Here is a 22,763-nt window from a genome sequence, read left to right on the forward strand (position 1 = left end):
CAAGTGCAATAGGTATGGAATTCCACCCAGCAACTGACATCCAGCGCATGTACAACTTTGCATGCAACATTCTGGCAGTTACACTGGTTATTAATGAACCGGCATTTCATATTTGCAATGACTTATGTTGTGCTTACATTAACCTGCGATCTTGCAATGTTAATCACTTAAATATGTTACCTACACAAATGTATTCCTGAAATTTCATTATTCTACATTAATTATTTTTTGCTGTTGAGATTTTTTCCCCATCAGTATCTTTCTATTTTGTTTCAGCAGATGTCAACATTATGCCGATGACTTCCAGCAAAGCTAGTGTTCCATACTCCCAAGAGAAAAACTGGCACCAAGGTGGGCCAGTAGCTAACTAATTGAGGGCTGTCCAGTTTGAAGCAGACTGTGACTGGCCAATAAACCTTTGATGGACCCTCCCACTATTAGTAGCGACCCTGGTGCCCACACATAAATCCATTTTGTTCCAGATTTTTAACCAATGAAATACCACTAACTGTGTTAATTTCACATAACTGTAGGTTGACGGAGTGTCCTCTCCATACATGCTATTTCACTTTGGATGTGTTTTAGGTGCCAGTGAGCTTGCCCACTACTTGCGCCACCCTCTCGTCCTTGCTGAATGGTTCCACAGGAGTGAAAACACGCAACTTGCACAGTCGGGTCAGCTGCAGGTATTTGCCTCTCATTTCTCTTACTCGCGTCTAACAGAAATGTCAATTCTGTGATTATCTTCGAAGCTCTCTTCCCCTATACAAATTATATATCTATATTGACTAAGCATGTATCTCTGAAACAAAGGGGTGGGAATCAGGACAAAAAAGGAAGAAGGGGTATTGCGTTACATACTTCATGTGACCCCTCAGTAGAGCTTGGCTGACTACCAGTAGCTATGCTATCATTGGCATGGCCTTCCACATCTTCAGAGCCTGCAAACTCTCTCACCCACATGAATAATGCTACATTAAGGTGACATCATTACTAAATACAGAATATATCATCCAACACCCATAGCGCACATGTGATAGAAATATTTCACATCTACTGGCTACAAACAGCCCCAATCTGGTCAAAACTGTGAAAAAGACAAATACCCATTATGCTTTTGTAATGACAACAATCACTAAAATGTAAATCAACAAGGTTAGGATGTTATGTCTCATTCAAAAGTCATTAAAATCAAATTCTAAAGATAAATTGAGTGTAACTTGTTGAAAAACATCAGAAGAGGGCAATTTATTGAAAAATGTCCGCTGCAGAGCAGCTGTAATCGAAGTTCAAATGTATCATAAACTGCATTGTCATTAAAAAATAAAATTGAGCAGCTGTAATAAAAACTGCACTGTCATTAAAAAATATAATTAAGGTGATGAAACACAGCAATTATTCCTCTTGGTGTGGTAGTATCATTTGAAAAAATGATTATAAACCATAAGAATGCAGATTCTTGAAGTGGTAACATTGAACAAAAAGTTCTCAGTTTTCCTACTACATCAAGTAATTAAAATTGTACGAGCACTCGTCCAAGTACTATGACCGCCAGTGGGCTGCTGGTACATTCCTTATATACACTAGCTGCTGTTTGTGATATCACTGATGCCTGCGACATCGCCATATACTGGCATATGTGGACTCAGCATTCAGTAAGTCCACTTTAACCACACAATCATTGGATCCTGTGCTGTGCTGAGCTGAGCTGCAGGCCACTCTCTCTATTTGGTGTGTTATTTGTTATTTTAATCTCAATGGCTTCATTAATTACACAATCCCAGAAGCCATTCGTGCAAGCCATGATGGACATTTTGTCAAATTTTATCCGGTGCCAGTTTCTAAAGCATGCTCAGCTAAAACAGATTTCTCGAAATAGTGTAGGCAATAAAACCTCTCGTGCTCTTTCCTTCATTGTTCCACAGAGCATACTGTTTATCCAATATAAGACTGGCCACAATTGCAAGGTATCTTGTAGACCCTACGTGTTTTGATACCTGCTGCATCTTTAACTGGTCTCAATAATTGGCAGATTTTCATCGGAGGTCCTAAGATCGATTTGATTTTGTGTCGTTTCAGAAGGCAGCTTATCTTGCCCGACACAGAGCCACAGAACGACAAGAAAGCAAGTTTCTTTTCCTGCTCCTCATTGGTGGTCTTGCTGCGAGTCTTCGTGTGAAATCCCTTCCTTTATTTGATTGACATTATAGACATTGTTCCCAGACCTTGTGCAGATGGCTCAGCTCATGCTTCAGGTTATCAGCGTCTGATATTCTTGCATGATGCACTAATGTTTGTAAAACAGTGTGCTTCTCTGCTGGGTGGTGATGACTGATGGCGTGCAAGTACATGTCTGTGAGGGTTGGTTTTCTACAGTGACCGAGCAAGGTGGCACACTGGACACTCATTCGGGATGAGACAGTTCAAACACATGTCCAGCCATTCTGATTTCCCTAAATCACATCAGGCAGATGCTGGGATGGTTCTTCTGAGAGAGCACAGTCAGTGCCAAGAAATCCATTTCATTTGTGGGAGAAGAGAATGTCAAGGAAGGGCATGGCATCTCCTTTTTGTATCTTCATGGTAAATAGGATGTTACTGTTAATGCTACTGAAGTGTTCCAAGAATTCACGTCCATGGGGCCAAGTGACGAATGTGTCATCAACATATTGAAAGAAACTAGACTTTAATGGCACCATGTCTAAGGCAATACCCTCAAAATTCTCCATGAAGAGGTTTGCAACAGCTGGAGCTAATGGGCTTCCCCATCACAACGCCATCCATCTGATCAACAGTTGCTTGGTTGATTTGGGGGAGGGGACCAAACAGCAAGGTCATCGGTCACATCAGATTAGGAAAAGATGGGGAAGGAAGTTTGCCGTGCCCTTTCAAAGGAACTATCCCAGCATTTGCCTTAAGCGATTTAGGGAAATCACAGAAAACCTAAATATGACCGGACGCCCCTCTAATCGTAATACTGGCCATTGGCCAGAAAATAAGAATATGTCAGAGTGTGCCTAAATAAATCAATCACTTCATTTACAATGGATTGGCACACTAGGTCCAAACAGTCTTTGTTAGGCACATTTGTAAACAGCATCACCATATCAGGACTGACCATAATGTCGCCCCCACTAAGACAAAGACAATTAATTCTGTTAGTAAAAATCTGCTGAATTTTTAATATGATGCTCAGTGTCAGAAATGTGGAGCCACAAGCTTAGCCAAGTGCTTTGTCGTCTTGTTGGTTGGTGAACCAATGAGATATGATGAGGCAAAATGGCATCCTATCCTTGGAGATGTTTGGTAGAGCATTGGAAGTAGATGATTTGAGTGTCTGTGGGAGAAGATTCTTGACCACAGTGTCTTCCACCAAACAGAGGAGGTCAGATGTCTTTCTGTACAACGACCACTCTCACAATCAGATGTAAGGCATTGTAGTGGGTAGCCCGTTCACTCCAGCTGTTGCAAACTTCTTCATGGAGAATTTTGAGCATATTGCTTTAGACCTGGTGCCATTAAAGCCTAGTTGTTGCTTTCTATACATTGACAACACGTTCGTCATTTGGTCCCATGGACGTGAGAAACTCTTGGAACACCTCTATGGCATTAACAGTAACATTCTGTTTACCATGGAGGTAGGAAAAGAAGCTGCATTGCCCTTCTTCGACGTACTCTTCCGCTGCAAACGAAATGGGTGCCTTGGCCACAGCATCTATAGAAAAGCAAACCCACAAAGACATGTACTTGCACACCACATGCCTTCACTCCCATGCACAGAAGTGCCCTGATTCACAATCACTGGTGCATCATGCAAGAATGATATCAGATGCTGGTAAACTGCCCCATGAGCTGAGCCACCTGCGCATTATCTTGGAGCAATGGCTATAATGCCCATCAAATAAATGAAGTTATTTCACACAAGACTCACAGCAAAATCACTGACGAGGAGCAAGAAAAGAAACTTGCTTTCTTGACATTCCGTGGCTCTGTATCAGGCAAGATAAGTTGCCTTCTGAAATGACAAGATCAAATCGATCTTCAGGCCTCTGACGAAGATCTGTCAATTCCTGAGACCGGTTAAAGAAGCAGCAGGTCTCTGAACACCTGGGGTCTACAAGACGCATTGCGAGTGTGGCCAGTCTTATGTTGGACAAAAAAAATGCACTGTGGAACAATGCAGGAGAGAGCACAAGAGGTTTTATTGCCTACGGTTCCCCGAGAAATCTGCTTTAGTTGGACATGCTTTAGAAAATGGAACAGATTAAATTTGACAAAATATCCATCGTGGCTCACAGAAATGGCTTCTGGGATTGTGTAATTAAAGAAGTCATTGAAATAAAAATCACCATTAACACACTAAAGAGAGACGGTGGCTTGCAGCTCGGCATGGCATGGGATCAAGGGATCGCGTGGTCGAAGTGGGTGCATCGAACGCCGAGTCAACGTACGCTAGTATATGGAGATGCCACAAGCACCAGTGACGTCACAGCTGGAGGCTAGTGTCTATTGGAGCATATCAGCAGCCCACCGGCAGTGATACCACTTGAAAATAGCCACAGAGTACTTGGCTGAAAGATCATGCAATTATAATTGCTTTAGCAGTTGGAAACCTGAGAACTTTTATTGATTATAAACCTTGACTGGTACATCCTCACATAAATACAAAAAGTAGGGATAATTCAAAAATAATATCATTTCTTGCATCTGTTACAAGCGAGGTGTATAAAGCTACTGAGAATTTTCTAATAATAATAATATTAAACATAAGATGACAACAGCAATGGTCCAATGTAAAGCCACAGGATGTATCAAAACGTCCCATACATTGAAACTTCCTGGCAGATTAAAACTGTGTGCCAGACTGAGACTCGAACTTGGGACCTTTGCAAAGGTCCTGAGTTCGAGTCTCGGTCTGGCATACAGTTTTAATCTGCCAGAAGTTTCATATCAGCACACACTCCGCTGCAGAGTGAAAATCTCATTCTGGATCCCATACATCTTTTCAACGATTTATCTGGTGCTGAAGAGGAAAACAGTGAACAGAATATCAAAATACTGAATTTTCAGTGTTTAAAATCACTGCTGTGCACAAAAATCCTTCTGTTGTACCATCTGAGGACCACATAATTCACAAAGATTTTGAAATAGTAAACTTTTCAATTAAGTCTCCATTTTATTGGGCTCAAATTTTATCTAGGATTTACATTGTGTCCTCCATCATCATTTACCTGCAAGTCGCCAAAGTAGCGTTAATTAAAAAGGACATGCAATACGGTGGCCAAACTCCCCCGCATGGGGCCTCCCGGCCAACAATGCCATACGATCATTTCATTTCATTAACTAACAATACAATACTACGTCAGCACATTGTACATCACTATTTACTGTACACTTTGAAGTGGTCCCTATGTCTGAAACTGTGTGTATGTTCAGATTACGAGGCCCGTTTCTCGCAAACTCTGAACTGCTGCCTCTTTCAACACTATTTAAACAAACCACCATGTAGTTATTTCTTGATGTGGACTACTTCAGATCTGCAGCTGTTCTTCTGCTGGAATCTGTAAACTGATACCAACGCTCAAGTTTCTACTTATCATCATCATAATCATCATCATCAACAATTTCCAGCCCCAGGCTGGGTCTGTTGGAACATAAGTGCTGTAACTACCAATTTTGCATGTGTGCCACTTCATAGCTCATGTGTGAAGTCTGTGCCTGATTCGGTCACTAAGGGCCACCCGGCCTGCTAATACGAAAGCAGTTGTGCGCAGCCTGGAGGCTGCATCCCCTGTTGGAACTAATATGCTGGAGTGCAAGGCTTTGCCGGCCACTTGTGTATTGTTTGATTGTACTGTCCGTTGTCTTCCACATGTGTGTATAATTCAAGCAATAAATTACAGTGTTTTTGGGTTCGAACAACAAGCCTCACCATATACTCCTGTTTTTTTCCACTACCTTTCTGTGCTCACTTTGGTCCGGTCCTCGCCTCTTTTTTCAACATATTCCTCCACACCTTCGAGCCATCTATCCTTTGGTCTTCCTCTTTGCCATTAACTTTCCGTCTATTTCATGTGTCTTCTTGGGAATCCTCTCGCCCATGCCAGCTTAGCTTGATGCTTCTCTCCTGTTTTGCAAGGGTTCCTCTTTCACTATTTTCCTTGACCTTTCATTCCTCATTCTATTCCTCCTTGTTACTTCTATCCTACTTCTGAGGAACTTTATTCCACATGCCTGTAATCAGCTTACATCTCTCTTCTTCATTACCCGTATTTTGCATGTGTAGGTCAGTATTGGGATGTAGTAACTTCTGTATATATCTCTTCTTTGCTTTTTTCATGGGATGTCTTTGTCCTGAACCAGGCACTTAACACTTCACAGGAATTATTCTGCCTGCTGCCATGTTCATCGGTCTCTTTCTCATTTCTTCCACTTTCCTATATCACAACTTCCCAAGAACTTGACACTTTCCATCTTCTTCAATTGTTCACTTCCAATTCTTATTCTACCAGTTGGTTGACCTTTCTAATTGTACACAGGATCTCGCAATTATTTACAATAAATTTCATTCCATACTGTCTTACAGTTTCCTGTAAGCTTCCAGCTGTTCCTGACTCTCCCCCTCCCTGATTCTCCACATCATGAAGTCATCTGCGAACACCGTTGCTTTCATCTTATCTTCAATTTTTTCTGCCACCTTAGACATTATCTCATTCAAGACCGCAATGAGGAGGACAGGCGAAAATGCACTGCCCTGTTTCACACTACTTGTTTGCTGAAATTAATCTGTCCTTTCATTTCTCACATTAACACATCTCGACATTCACTTTGATGTTGCATAAACTCAATCTGCCCAGCTGCAGGTACCAGAGCATGTACCAAAAACTGCCACTGTCCCACTCTGGAAGCACGCAACATACATCAGGACCAACGTACATGTGCAAACAATAACTTTCAGTTTACAATTCAAAACTAATTAGCTACTAACAAATACTTCCACAGTGGCTATCATCATTAACAGGCTAGGTAGATCTTGGGTGACACCATCACCTTACTAAAAGTAATAAGTTACACCAAAACTTGTCCCTGTTAAAGGTGTCCCACATGTCATCCTTGTATTCGGATGCGATTGCACTTGTCTATTGTAGTGAGTTACAAATTCTTTCTAACATTTCCAGATCTCTTAGATCATAACAAGACTGTAGAATTAGCTGCTCCAGTTCAACCCCATCAACAGGGGTGTTGTACACTTCAGTTCAGAGATGACCCACCACAGAAAAAACCGAAGGATTTAGGACAGGTGATCTTGGAGAGCAATGATCAGACCCTGCTGGATCTATCCCTCTTGTGCCATACTGATACATTAAGACGTTTTCTGACAGCAGCAGCAAAATGTTATGGTCCCCCACCCACAACATTAACCAATAATGGACCATGGGTGAAATTTGAACCCAATTAGATGGGGACGTAACCAAAATCTTTAAATTTCAAATACATTTGTACTAACTAGGCTATTATTTCATTCTGTAATCAGCAGCAGCTCGTAACGATACATTCGCAATTATTTTGCAAATGGCTCATGTTTAACAGAAAGTTTCTGTCTCAACTTTCACCCTTGTCAGCAGCATAGCCATCAGATTTACATAAAATGGAACTCTCAAATACAACAGAAAACCATCATCTAGAAGTTAGCATGTTTGAATACTAATCCCAAATCCCATGTTCTATGCTCCACTCCAGTCACTACTTAGAATTTGATTAAAGACCATCAGCTATGGTGACAGAAGGCTTCCAGTATAAGGAATCACCCTCATTCTGCCAACAGCCATGTTAAAAGAGCATGGAGGTATGGACAGATGTTCAGAGCCCTCTCCTGCTTTTCATGTGAGAAACTTTCCCCTAGAAGATGGCAAAATAAGTAAGGATCAATGGCATGTAGAGATTCAGTCAGCAATGAAAACCACTTATTTGACACATGGAGAGTATCTACATGACATCTTTTGAAATAATACCACATTTACCACTTTGAGGGGAAAAAAAAAAATCAGCAGATTAATTAGTCTCATGTTCAAAACTCAAGGTGAAGACTGCCCAGGTGTAAGAGAATGAAGAATAAGACTAGCATTCTACACATCAGTGACAGATGACAGAACTCTGAATGTCATAGATAAACTAGACACCTCAAAAAGAGAGAAGAAACAGGCTAAACACAGACTTGGCTGGGATTACTAAAGAGAAATGGAAAGAGGACAGATTCCTGGTCAGCTGATCACATAGTAATAATGGCAGAATCAATGAACGATTTAATAGGTATTGGCATCATTTTAAATAGAAAGGTAGCTAAAGGGTGGAGTTCCTGCAGGCAGTGATGGAATTATTCTACTGAGGATTAAAACTAAGCAAACACCAACCATCACAGTACTTGTTTACGTGCCTTTGTCTTCACAGGTTGATGATGAGTAGAGCCTGTATTTTCATGTAAACACAAGATGCATCCAGGTTTGTAAGTTTTGGCCATTTGGGCAGTAAATGAATATTTCAAAGATTTTTCAATATAATACCATTAATTTAGACAAGTATTATGCAAATTATATTATTTTTCTGGCTTCAGTGCAGATACTAGAATAACTTGTGTGTTAGCATCTTTCATTGACTTTTTTGCCTATGAATGATGCCAAAACAGCAGAACATGAGTAATTTTGCAAGTTTTGTTAGAATCTTTAAACTTTATAGTAAGCTCAAACACCCTAGTTTAGTTCAGTAGAAGTCAGTATATTTCATACCTTCTCTCACTGCTGCCTATCCTTACTGTCTACAGCGAATGGTACGAATTATTATACTTGACCAACATGGCATGTAAAGTGTGTTGCCATTAAGACACAAGATACTTCCCTCTGTGTCACTACTCTCTCCCATGTCTTACTCTCCCACCTCAATTGCCTCCGAAGTGAGGCAAGCACGGATACGTCACTAAACCACTTCCTTCTGAGCTTTGTACTACAAAACCAACTGACAATCACATTTCAGTTGTAGCTCCTACTAAGACTGCAAGATAAGACCTCATGTCAAAATGGATCAAGAGAAAGGAATTTCTAAGAATAGGTGGTGGTGTCATTTACTGAAACTGTTGCAACACGGATGGAAGAAGTTACATATTAACCTTATTATTACCAGACAGTAGCATAAAAGAATATTTTTCCTAACCACTTGTACAACATACCAAGCCACTTTGTTTAAACCTCACCAAGTCTAGAAAATTTACAAGTAAAAAAGTAATGTTGATATAAGCTGCACTTCTTTCGCAGATTAAATGCTCATATAAGTTTCAAGGAGATTACCATTCAACTTCTGCATGCCGCACTGTAAAAATGAAATCCCAGAAAGACACAAAAAAGTGCGAAGTGTGCACAATCATTTATTAGTACAACTCCAACTAAGTGAATGCAAAATCCATTTTTTGTTGATTATGTGACATTTTGGCAGTAATAAACGTAATATTTGAAAAATAAGTCACGGATGCAAAATACTAACGCAAATTCTTTACAGACGAATGGAAAAACTGGTAGAAGCCGACCTTGGGGAAGATCAGTTTGGATCCCGTAGAAATATTGGAACACGTGAGGCAATACTGACCCTACGACTTATCTTAGAACCTAGATTAAGGAAAGCCAAACCTACGTTTCTAGCATTTGTAGACTAAGAGAAAGCTTTTGACAATGTAGACTGGAATACTCTCTTTCAAATTCTGAAGGTGGCCAGGGTAAAATACAGGGAGCGAAAAGGTATTTACAATTTGTACAGAAACCAGATGGCAGTTATAAGAGTCGAGGGACATGAAAGGGAAACAGTGGTTGGGAAGGAAGTGAGACAGGGTTGTAGCCTATCCCCGATGTTATTCAATCTGTATATTGAGCAAGCAGTGAAGGAAACAAAGAAAAATTCAGAGTAGGTATTAAAATCCATGGAGAAGAAATAAAAACTTTGAGGTTCGCCGATGACATTGTAATTCTGTCAGAGACATCAAAGGACTTGGAAGAGCAGTTGAATGGAATGGACAGTGTCATGAAAGGAGGGTATAAGATGAACATTAACAAAAGCAAAACGAGGATAATGGAATGTAGCCGAATTAAGTGAAACATGGACGATAACTAGTTTGGACAAGAAGAGAATAGAAGCTTTCGAAATGTGGTGCTACAGAAGAATGCTGAAGATTAGATGGGTAGATCATATAACTAATGAGGAGGTACTGAGTAGGATTGGGGAGAAGAGAAATTTGTGGCACAACTTGACAAGAAGGGACCGATTGGTAGGACATGTTCTGAGGCATCAAGGGATCACCAATTTAGTACTGGAGGGCAGCGTGGAGGGTAAAAATCGTAGAGGGAGACCAAGAGATGAATACACTCAAGAGATTCAGAAGGATGTAGGTTGCAGTAGGTACTGGGAGATGAAGAAGCTTGCACAGGATAGGGTAGCATGGAGAGCTGCATCAAACCAGTCTCAGGACTGAAGACCACAACAACAACATTTGAAAAAACTGGTGAATACTACATCCAGTCATTTTTTGAAAAGGTACACAAAATTAAATACAGGTACTTATGCAAGTCGGCAAAAAAAAAAAAAAAAAAAAAAAAAAAAAAAAAAAAAAAAAAAAAAAAAAAAAAAAAAAAAAAAAAAGGAAAGAAAGAAAGAAAAGAAGAAAATGTTGGCAATAAAAAATACTAAACTAATATCAAAGTGATCTTTTAACATTGCAAATAACTTTACAAGGCTAAAAAATGAAACTTCAATGGTTTCCAAGTAATGCTAAAATATGGAATGGTGAAGGTAAGTGATAGTGGAATAATCAAGTAGCGGCAGACACAACAACCATTGTTGGAACATTGCAATGGCAAGTCCTAAATGAATATGTTGTCTACTACTGCCGTTATATGATAACTACACTATATTATATTATTTTACTCACTATTTTACCAACTTTGAGAATGATTTTTCCTTTGCGGTCCGAGTCATCAGTGTGTTTTGATTCTGCTTCCATCAAGCTGGCTTTCGTCGAATTAAATAATTCCCACAGATCACAGGCATCACGATATTCTTGTGACATTCTCTGCATGCACAAAAATTATTTAATTAATGACTGTAGTACAGTAAGTAAAATAATACAGTGCAATTACATCAAAATCCTGTAATTAAATTTTCACTCTGCAGCAGAGTGTGGAATGGAATTCACTTTCTTAAAAATATGAAATTATGAAGAGTATAGGCAAAAATCTCTACTAAATGAGCTATACAGATAGCCTATGGCCCAATTAAAGGCTTAGAAAATTAGGAGAGAAATAACAGTGGATGGAAACTTTGGATCAGCTGGACAGTTTTACCTGCAAGGGAGATTTATACAAACTTCTGAAGGGTTTCCATAACCACCACTCGATTAAGAAGACAACATCTTGCCTCTCAAAAATTAAGACAATACGTTAGGCTGAAACCTACAGAACAAACAAAATCATAAGAGAAAGAGTTGGTCAATGTAACAAAGATGGCAAATTAACTGATATGGAAGATATTCAATAGATTAACTAGCTTTCAAGGCTTAGTCTCCATGTAGCAAAAAGGGGAGAATTTGAGCTTTTGAAGAGGTAAACAGAAAAGTGAGTCACCACAAGTCAAATGGAGAAACACCAAAATGAGAAAGAAACTGGCAATCCTGGCTCTGCTCCCTTTCCTGTCAAGTTTGCTTTGACTACTTCACCCTGTTTTCAAATAGTGGGAAATCCAGAATGGAATAACAATATTATGAAAACAACTGATTGCTACTCATCAAATAGAAGAGACACTGAGTGACAGGCAGCCACAACAAAAAGACTGTTATACATTTATCTTTCAGCAAAGTGCTGTCTTCCAAAATAGAAAACACACATGGGGTCTATTTTGGAAGAAGGCCTTTTGACCGAAAGCTAAAGGTATACTGGTCTCCAATGTGCCTCTCTGTGACTCAATGTCTCCTCTGTATGGAGAGTGATACCTGGTAGATCTCTTACTTCCATGAGACACTGCATGAACTGCAAGTCCTAAGTTTTCGCCAGGAGCATTCTACAGAAACTGGCCGTATCATGGTAGGGTAGTCAACCTGAAGTACTATGAACTTCTGTAATGATACTACGCTATTCTGCGGCAGAGTATTCATGCTGCCCAGTTTGTATAATTCAACGCATGCTGCACAAATGGACTTAGCTCTCAATGACACCTGCAGAATCATAACAGAGTGTTTGCACTCAAGTCGAATGGCTTTACAACTTCGCAGGAATAGTGCCACCACCTGTTCGAATAAAAACGTATGAATCAGGAAAAAAAGGAAGTGAAGCAAGAGAGAATGCATCCTCTGTATGGGCACAAACTGCACCTGCAATGACTGGACTGAAATCAAGGAGGAGTTTCCTAAGAATGTCAATGAAACTTGGAACCACTGCTGAAAAAGCTAGGTTGCAACTATGGAGGGCTACAACCTACTTCCTCCTGGATGGAGTACAGTTTCAGAAACCCTACCTCCTGGCTATGAACTGACTGAGATCTGAAGAGGCAGAGCAAATTTTTACTTGCCAAGAAAGGGCTACACTAATCAAAATGATATTCAGTGCAGCTCAGAAGAAAAATGCCATGTCCAGCCTCCTACAAAGGAAATTAACTTCATCAAGGAGCAGAAAATGCACTGGAAGCAGCCAAATTTTGGGCGAAAGTAATATACATATATATATAACTTACCATACGAAAGCGCTGGAAGGTCGATAGAAACACAAACAGACACATACATACACATAAAATTCAAGCTTTTGCAACAAACTGTTGCTTCATCAGGAAAGAGGGAAGGAGAGGGAAAGACGAAAGGAAGCGGGTTTCCCTCTCCTTCCCTCTTTCCTGATGAGGCAACAGTTCGTTGCGAAAGCTTGAATTTTGTGTGTATGTATGCATCTGTTTGTGTTTCTATCGACCTGCCAGCACTTTCGTATGGTAAGTCACATCATCTTTGTTTTTAAATATATTTTTCCCGCGTGGAATGTTTCCCTCTATATATATATGTCTGCCTGTGTCTGTATGTGTGGATGGATATGTGTGTGTGCGTGTGTGTGCGCGAGTGTATACCTGTCCTTTTTCCCCCCTAAGGTAAGTCTTTCCGCTCCCGGGATTGGAATGACTCCTTGCCCTCACCCTTAAAACCCACTTCCTTTCGTCTTTCCCTCTCCTTCCCCCTTTCCTGATGAGGCAACAGTTTGTTGCGAAAGCTTGAATTTTGTGTGTACGTTTGTGTTTGTTTGTGTGTCTATCGACCTGCCAGCGCTTTCGTTCGGTAAGTCACCTCATCTTTGTTGTTATATATAATTTTTCCCACGTGGAATGTTTCCCCATATATACATATATATAATGTGACTTACCAAACGAAAGCGCTGGCACGTCGATAGACACACAAACAAACACAAACATACACACAAAATTCAAGCTTTCGCAACAAACTGTTGCCTCATCAGGAAAGAGGGAAGGAGAGGGAAAGACGAAAGGATGTGGGTTTTAAGGGAGAGGGTAAGGAGTGATTCCAATCCTGGGAGCGGAAAGACTTACCTTAGGAGGAAAAAAGGACGGGTATACACTCGCACGCACACACATATCCATCCACACATATACAGACACAAGCAGACATATTTAAAGACAAAGAGTTTGGGCAGAGATGTCAGTCGAGGCAGAAGTGCGGAGGCAAAGATGTTGTTGAATGACAGGTGAGGTATGAGTGGCGGCAACTTGAAATTAGCGGAGATTGAGGCCTGGTGGATAACAGGAAGAGAGGATATATTGAAGAGCAAGTTCCCATCTCCGGAGTTCGGAAAGGTTGGTGTTAGTGGGAAGTATCCAGATAACCCGGACGGTGTAACACTGTGCCAAGATGTGCTGGCCGTGCACCAAGGCATGTTTAGCCACAGGGTGATCCTCATTACCAACAAACACTGTCTGCCTGTGTCCATTCATGCGAATGGACAGTTTGTTGCTGGTCATTCCCACATAGAATGCGTCACAGTGTAGGCAGGTCAGTTGGTAGATCACGTGGGTGCTTTCACACGTGGCTCTGCCTTTCATCATGTACACCTTCCGGGTTATAGGACTGGAGTAGGTGGTGGTGGGAAGGCGCATGGGACAGGTTTTACACCGGGGGCGGTTACAAGGGTAGGAGCCAGAGGGTAGGGAAGGTGGTTTGGGGATTTCATAGGGATGAACTAAGAGGTTACGAAGGTTAGATGGACGGCGGAAAGACACTCTTGGTGGATTGGGGAGGATTTCATGAAGGATGGATCTCATTTCAGGGCAGGATTTGAGGCTCTGGAGAGCCACATTCAGAATCTGATCCAGTCCCGGAAAGTATCCTGTCACAAGTGGGGCACTTTTGTGGTTCTTCCGTGGGAGGTTCTGGGTTTGAGAGGATGAGGAAGTGGCTCTGGTTATTTGCTTCTGTACCAGGTCGGGAGGGTAGTTGCGGGATGCGAAAGCTGTTGTCAGGTTGTTGGTGTAATGCTTCAGGGATTCCGGACTGGAGCAGATTCGTTTGCCACGAAGACCTAGGCTGTAGGGAAGGGACCGTTTGATGTGGAATGGGTGGCAGCTGTCGTAATGGAGGTACTGTTGCTTGTTGGTGGGTTTGATGTGGACGGACGTGTGAGGCTGGCCATTGGACAGGTGGAGGTCAACATCAAGGAAAGTGGCATGGGATTTGGTGTAGGACCAGGTGAATCTGATGGAACCAAATGAGTTGAGGTTGGAGAGGAAATTCTGGAGTTCTTCTTCACTGTGAGTCCAGATCATGAAGATGTCATCAATAAATCTGTACCAAACTTTGGGTTGGCAGGCCTGGGTAACCAAGAAGGCTTCCTCTAAGCGACCCATGAATAGGTTGGCGTACGAAGGGGCCATCCTGATACCCATGGCTGTTCCCTTTAATTGTTGGTATGTCTGGCCTTCAAAAGTGAAGAAGTTGTGGGTCAGGATGAAGCTGGCTAAGGTAATGAGGAATGAGGTTTTAGGTAGGGTGGCAGGTGATCGGCATGAAAGGAAGTGCTCCATCGCAGCGAGGCCCTGGACGTGCGGGATATTTGTGTATAAGGAAGTGGCATCAATGGTTACAAGGACGGTTTCCGGGGGTAACGGATTGGGTAAGGATTCCAGGCGTTCGAGAAAGTGGTTGGTGTCTTTGATGAAGGATGGGAGACTGCACGTAATGGGTTGAAGGTGTTGATCTACGTAGGCAGAGATACGTTCTGTGGGGGCTTGGTAACCAGCTACAATGGGGCAGCCGGGATGATTGGGTTCGTGAATTTTAGGAAGAAGGTAGAAGGTAGGGGTGCGGGATGTCGGTGGGGTCAGGAGGTTGATGGAGTCAGGTGAAAGGTTTTGTAGGGGGCCTAAGGTTCTGAGGATTCCTTGAAGCTCCGCCTGGACATCAGGAATGGGATTACCTTGGCAAACTTTGTATGTGGTGTTGTCTGAAAGCTGACGCAGTCCCTCAGCCACATACTCCCGACGATCAAGTACCACGGTCGTGGAACCCTTGTCCGCCGGATGAATGACGATGGACCGGTCAGCCTTCAGATCACGGATAGCCTGGGCTTCAGCAGTGGTGATGTTGGGAGTAGGATTAAGGTTTTTTAAGAAGGATTGAGAGGCAAGGCTGGAAGTCAGAAATTCCTGGAAGGTTTGGAGAGGGTGATTTTGAGGAAGAGGAGGTGGGTCCCGCTGTGACGGAGGACGGAACTGTTCCAGGCAGGGTTCAATTTGGATAGTGTCTTGGGGAGTTGGATCATTAGGGGTAGGATTAGGATCATTTTTCTTCGTGGCAAAGTGATACTTCCAGCAGAGAGTACGAGTGTAGGACAGTAAATCTTTGACGAGGGCTGTTTGGTTGAATCTGGGAGTGGGGCTGAAGGTGAGGCCTTTGGATAGGACAGAGGTTTCGGATTGGGAGAGAGGTTTGGAGGAAAGGTTAACTGCTGAATTAGGGTGTTGTTGTGCCAGATTGTGTTGATTGGAATTTTGAGGTTTTGGAGGGAGTGGAGCTGGAAGTGGGAGACTGAGTAGATGGGAGAGACTGGGTTTGTGTGCAATGAGAGGTGGTTGAGGTTTGCTGGAAAGGTTGTGAAGGGTGAGTGAGTTGCCTTTCCGGAGGTGGGAAACCAGGAGATTGGATAGTTTTTTCAGGTGAAGGGTGGCATGCTGTTCTAATTTGCGGTTGGCCTGTAGGAGGATGCTCTGAATAGCCGGTGTGGATGTGGGAGAGGAAAGATTGAGGACTTTTATTAAGGATAGGAGTTGACAGGTGTGTTCATTGGCTGAGTTGATGTGTAGGTGAAGGATTAGGTGGGTGAGGGCAATGGATTGTTCAGTTTGGAACTGGTATAGGGACTGATGGAAAGAAGGGTTGCAGCCAGAGATGGGAACTTTAAGTGTGAGGCCTTTGGGGGTAATGCCAAATGTCAGACAAGCCTGAGAAAATAAAATATGCGAGCGCAATCTGGCTAGGGTGAAGGCATGTTTGCGGAGGGAATGTAAATAAAACTTAATGGGGTCGTAGTGGCGGTGTTGTGAGGGTGACATGGTATTAGAAGGTGGAAAGTGTAACATGAGGTTGAAATGAAAATGAAAGATAAAAATATATGGGGAGAGATAAGGGTGAACTAGAAAGTAACTGGGGATCTGGTATGAAAAAAGGCTAAAAAGTGTTGGTTAAGTTGATCCTGTGGTGAACTTGGGTTGGTGGACAGCGATGTGCATGAAGTTTAGGTGGTTGTGTTGCCGCTAAAACACGTTAAAGGACGGAGAAATTCGGGAAAATTGGGAAAAAACGTGTAAATGTATTAAAAGGAGTGGTGTTGTGGTGAAAGATTACGAAAATGGGGTTAACAATTGTCTGACGAAGAAATAATGACGTTAAAACCTGTGGGGAGCGGCTAAAAATGATCAGTGATGTGCGAAAAACGGAAGTGGAAATAAAGTTAAAGTTTAGAACTAGCCGAAATGGTTGTTTAATACGTGAAAGCAGCTGTTATTGAACTAGAAACGGTGGATTTTATAGCAGTGGTAGTGTTGAAAGCGGAAAATAAAAATTTTTTTTGTTTATGGTTTGGAAGTGGGTTACGTATTATTGAGTATATATAAGCGGGATAAAATTGTATTACGGTAAAAAGGGGAAGGTGAATACAAAGTGAGACTACTGGTAAAAACAGAAAGAGAAAATAAAGAGAAAATAAGACGACAGGAAAGATTTCGAAACGCAACAGCGACAGTAACAAACGTAATTGTTGGGTTCAAATAAATGATATGGTTATAATAGAGGGAAACATTCCACGTAGGAAAAATATATCTAAAAACAAAGATGATGTGACTTACCAAATGAAAGTGCTGGCAGGTCGACAGACACACAAACATACACACAAAATTCAAGCTTTCGCAACAAACTGTTGCCTCATCAGGAAAGAGGGAAGGAGAGGGAAAGACGAAAGTATGTGGGTTTTAAGGGAGAGGGTAAGGAGTCATTCCAATCCCGGGAGCGGAAAGACTTACCTTAGGGGGAAAAAAGGACGGGTATACACTCGCACACACACACATATCCATCCACACATATACAGACACAAGCAGACATATTTAAAGACAAAGAGTTTGGGCAGAGATGTCAGTCGAGGCAGAAGTGCAGAGGCAAAGATGTTGAGGCAAAGATGTTGAGGCAAAGATGTTGAGGCAAAGATGTTGAGGCAAAGATGTTGAGGCAAAGATGTTGAGGCAAAGATGTTGTTGAGTGGCGGCAACTTGAAATTAGCGGAGATTGAGGCCTGGTGGATAACGGGAAGAGAGGATATATTGAAGAGCAAGTTCCCATCTCCGGAGTTCGGAAAGGTTGGTGTTAGTGGGAAGTATCCAGATAACCCGGACGGTGTAACACTGTGCCAAGATGTGCTGGCCGTGCACCAAGGCATGTTTAGCCACAGGGTGATCCTCCTGGTTTTTGGTTCCATCAGATTCACCTGGTCCTACTCCAAATCCCATGCCACTTTCCTTGATGTTGACCTCCACCTGTCCAATGGCCAGCCTCACACGTCCGTCCACATCAAACCCACCAACAAGCAACAGTACCTCCATTACGACAGCTGCCACCCATTCCACATCAAACGGTCCCTTCCCTACAGCCTAGGTCTTCGTGGCAAACGAATCTGCTCCAGTCCGGAATCCCTGAAGCATTACACCAACAACCTGACAACAGCTTTCGCATTCCGCAACTACCCTCCCGACCTGGTACAGAAGCAAATAACCAGAGCCACTTCCTCATTCTCTCAAACTCAGAACCTCCCACAGAAGAACCACAAAAGTGCCCCACTTGTGACAGGATACTTTCCGGGACTGGATCAGATTCTGAATGTGGCTCTCCAGCAGGGATACGACTTCCTCAAATCCTGCCCTGAAATGAGATCCATCCTTCATGAAATCCTCCCCACTCCACCAAGAGTGTCTTTCAGCCGTCCACCTAACCTTCGTAACCTCTTAGTTCATCCCTATGAAATCCCCAAACCACCTTCCCTACCCTCTGGCTCCTACCCTTGCAACCGCCCCCGGTGTAAAACCTGTCCCATGCACCTTCCCACCACCACCTACTCCAGTCCTATAACCCGGTAGGTGTACATGATGAAAGGCAGAGCCACGTGTGAAAGCACCCACGTGATCTACCAACTGACCTGCCTACACTGTGACGCATTCTATGTGGGAATGACCAGCAACAAACTGTCCATTCGCATGAATGGACACAGGCAGACAGTGTTTGTTGGTAATGAGGATCACCCTGTGGCTAAACATGCCTTGGTGCACGGCCAGCACATCTTGGCACAGTGTTACACCGTCCGGGTTATCTGGATACTTCCCACTAACACCAACCTTTCCGAACTCCGGAGATGGGAACTTGCTCTTCAATATATCCTCTCTTCCTGTTATCCACCAGGCCTCAATCTCCGCTAATTTCAAGTTGCCGCCACTCATACCTCACCTGTCATTCAACAACATCTTTGCCTCCGCACTTCTGCCTCGACTGACATCTCTGCCCAAACTCTTTGTCTTTAAATATGTCTGCTTGTGTCTGTATATGTGTGGATGGATATGTGTGTGCGTGCGAGTGTATACCCGTCCTTTTTTCCTCCTAAGGTAAGTCTTTCCGCTCCCGGGATTGGAATGACTCCTTACCCTCTCCCTTAAAACCCACATCCTTTCGTCTTTCCCTCTCCTTCCCTCTTTCCTGATGAGGCAACAGTTTGTTGCGAAAGCTTGAACTTTGTGTGTATGTTTGTGTGTCTGTCGACCTGCCAGCACTTTCATTTGGTAAGTCACATCATCTTTGTTTTTAGATATATTTTTCCTACGTAGAATTTTTCCCTCTATTATATATATAAATAACACGTATGTTTTTCAATTCTCAGTCAGTAGCAAGCCAGGGTGTGAATTGGACATTCAGCAAAGCTACAATCCCACCTGAAATTGTCCTCCACAGAGGGGGACAAAACGTCAGGTTTTAAAGTGGAATCCATTTGAGGTGGTGGTTAGTGTTTAACGTCCCGTCGACAACGAGGTCATTATAGACGGAGCACAAGCTCGGGTTAGGGAAGGATTGGGAAGGAAATCGGCCGCGCCCTTTCAAAGGAACCATCCCGGCATTTGCCTGAAACGATTTAGGGAAATCACGGAAAACCTAAATCAGGATGGCCGGAGACGGGATTGAACCGTCGTCCTCCCGAATGCGAGTCCAGTGTGCTAACCACTGCGCCACCTCGCTCGGTGGAATCCATTTGACCACGGCATAATAGCCCAGAATATTTTATTAAGTGTGACAATTCTGGCCATGAAAGTTTATGTTTTAAAAGTACGTGTACGTTTCTGACACGAGACTAAATAATGTTGTTTCTCCCCATTTTGTTAGAAGTTGATGTCCCAGGTTTAAAACATTACGAATTTGTTGTCTGTTACATTCGCATTTCAATTTATTTCTTTTTGTCACATAAGAAATAAAATTTTATCCCAAAGTTTCAGACAATCCATGTCACTTTGATTTAGTCGGCTCAGTCTATAGGAATGCCAGAACCAAGTCCAACAAAACCAATAAATGAGCCCAATATTAATAATCTTAGTTCTTCTTGCTCCAGCTATTGGTTAATTCTTACTTTAATTCTATATAAACATCACCATCACCATTAAACAAGTATGTGCACAAATTGTACTGAAAGGTCTCTGTTTCTCACAAGTGAAATGACAACATTAACAAAGTGATCTTGATCTTTTCTAATTTACTGAGCAAGACTGTCATTATTGTTAATAAAACAAGGTATTTTTTTCAATAAGATCCTTTGTTCTTGTTCTGTACTCTTTGTCCAGCCAATGCCAGGTCAAGAGTGAAATGGCATTTTCATTTACAGGGAACCACTCATATCCATATACAGACTATTATTACAATAGGGTCACCAATCCGAATGGCATTTTGAAGCTTCCTTATCCGCCACCTCCCCCCACCCAGAGAGGAATCTATGTACCTCTGCTGCCTGCATCTAGTGTAACCACATTGCAAATGTGGCATTGCATTTGTGCAACATGTATCAGAGTATTTATCTAAATAAATGCAGAAAACTGCCTAAAAACCACATCCAGGCCAACCAGGACACCGGCTCCCATCATTAATCCACACCGCAGATTCAATCGGCGGCCAATCTAATCTAGTCTAATCATGTGTTCCCATGTCCTGGAAGCGGGCAGTTTAACATATTCAGCTATCCAGGCAGGTCATTGAACAATGAAATAGTTATCAAACCGAAAGTGACAGGCATGCAGATCTGATATTCTCTCTCTCTCTCTCTCTCTCTCTGTCTCTCTCTCTCTCTCTCTCTCTGTCTTTTTTTCCAGTCAAATTTGTGTCTAATGCACAAAAGGTAAACCAACATCATAACTAGAAACTAATGTCACATTTCAAAAAGTGACCGAATATTATACACAATCTGGTTATTGTATCATTACAGAAAGAAAATTTATAATCAACCATCTGAGAGAGATTTAAGTTGCAAATATCAGCGTTACACAGAACAATGTGATTAAGATTACCGGTTGTGTGCGGTTTTGAAAACTGATTCTTTATATGACAATAGATTGTATTTGTAATTTAAACTAGATTAGATTAGATTAATACTTGTTCCATAGATCATGAATACGACACTTCGTAATGATGTGGAACGTGTCGGTTAATAAAAGATGTCTGTACAAGATATTACATTACACTAAATATTGCATGACACTTTTGTTTAAGTGTTTTCTTCCCCCCCCCCCTTAATTTATATCTAAAAATTCAGCCAATGAGTAGAAGGAATTGTCATCTAGAAATTCTTTTAACTTATTTTTAAATGTTAGTTGGCTATCTGTCAGGCTTTTGATGCTGTTTGGTAGGTGACCAAAGACTTTTGTGGCAGCATAATTTACCCCTTTCTGTGCCAAAGTCAGATTTAACCCTGCATAGTGAAGATCATCCTTTCTCCTGGTGTTATAGCTATGCACACTGCTATTACTTTTGAACTGGGCCGGATTATTAACAACAAATTTCATAAGTGAATATATATACTGTGAGGTTATTGTGAGGATCCCTAGATCCTTAAATAGATGTCTGCAGGATGACTGTGGGTGTGCTCCAGCAATTATTCTGATTACACGTTTTTGAGCAATGAATACTTTTCTACTCAACAATGAATTACCCCAGAATATGATGCCATACAAAAGCAGTGAATGAAAGTAGGCATAGTAAGCTAATTTACTGACATTCTTATCACCAAAATTTGCAATAACCCTAATAGCATACGTAGCTGAACTCAGACGTTTCAGCAGACCATCAATGTGTTGCTTCCAGTTTAACCTCTCATCAATGGACACACCTAAAAATTTTGAAAATTCTACCTTAGCTAAAGACTTCTGTTCAAAGTCTATATTTATTACTGGAGTTGTGCCATTTACTGTACGGAACTGTATGTACTGTGTTTGATCAAAATTTAAAGAGAGTCTGTTTGCTGAGAACCACTTAATAATTTTGTGAAAAACATCATTTACAATTACATCACTTAGTTCTTGGTTTTTGGATGTTATTACTATACTTGTATAATCAGCAAAAAGAACTAACTTTACATATTCATCAATGTGGAATGGTAAGTCATTAACGTATATCAAGAACAGTAAAGGACCTAAGACCGAACCCTGTGGAACCCCGTACTTGATAGCCCCCCAGTTTGAGGAATCAGCTGTTGTTTTAACATTACATGAACCACTTATTTCAACTTTCTGCATTCTTCCAGTTAAGTATGAATTAAACCATTTGTGCACTGCCCCCCTCAAAACATAATGATTTAGCTTATCTAAAAGAATTCCATGATTTACACAATCAAAGGCCTTTGAGAGATCACAAAAAATACCAATGGGTGATGTCCGGTTATTCAGAGCATTTAATATTTGATCAGTGAAAGCGTATATAGCATTTTCTGTTGAAAAGCCTTTCTGAAAACCGAACTGACATTTTGTTAGTACTTTATTGTTACAAATATGGGAGGCTACTCTTGAATACATTACTTTCTCAAAAATTTTTGATAGAGCTGTCAGAAGAGAGATTGGGCGGTAGTTATTCACATCTGACGTATCCCCCTTTTTCTGCAATGGTTTTACAATGGCATATTTCA

At 41.7% G+C, this 22,763-nt stretch overlaps 1 protein-coding gene across 1 annotated transcript in view; it reads right to left on the minus strand.

Annotated features, from left to right (window-relative positions):
- LOC124804605 (protein polybromo-1) overlaps positions 1–22,763 on the minus strand; it is a 334,390-nt gene that overhangs the window by 297,611 nt on the left and 14,016 nt on the right. Inside the window, exon 5 of the mRNA XM_047264803.1 lies at positions 10,967–11,107. Coding sequence (XP_047120759.1) covers positions 10,967–11,107 — 141 coding nt within the window. The remainder of the gene's footprint in view (positions 1–10,966; positions 11,108–22,763) is intronic.

This window comes from Schistocerca piceifrons, chromosome 7 (genome assembly GCF_021461385.2).
Source record: "Schistocerca piceifrons isolate TAMUIC-IGC-003096 chromosome 7, iqSchPice1.1, whole genome shotgun sequence".
NCBI classification, from domain to species: Eukaryota; Metazoa; Arthropoda; class Insecta; order Orthoptera; family Acrididae; genus Schistocerca; species Schistocerca piceifrons.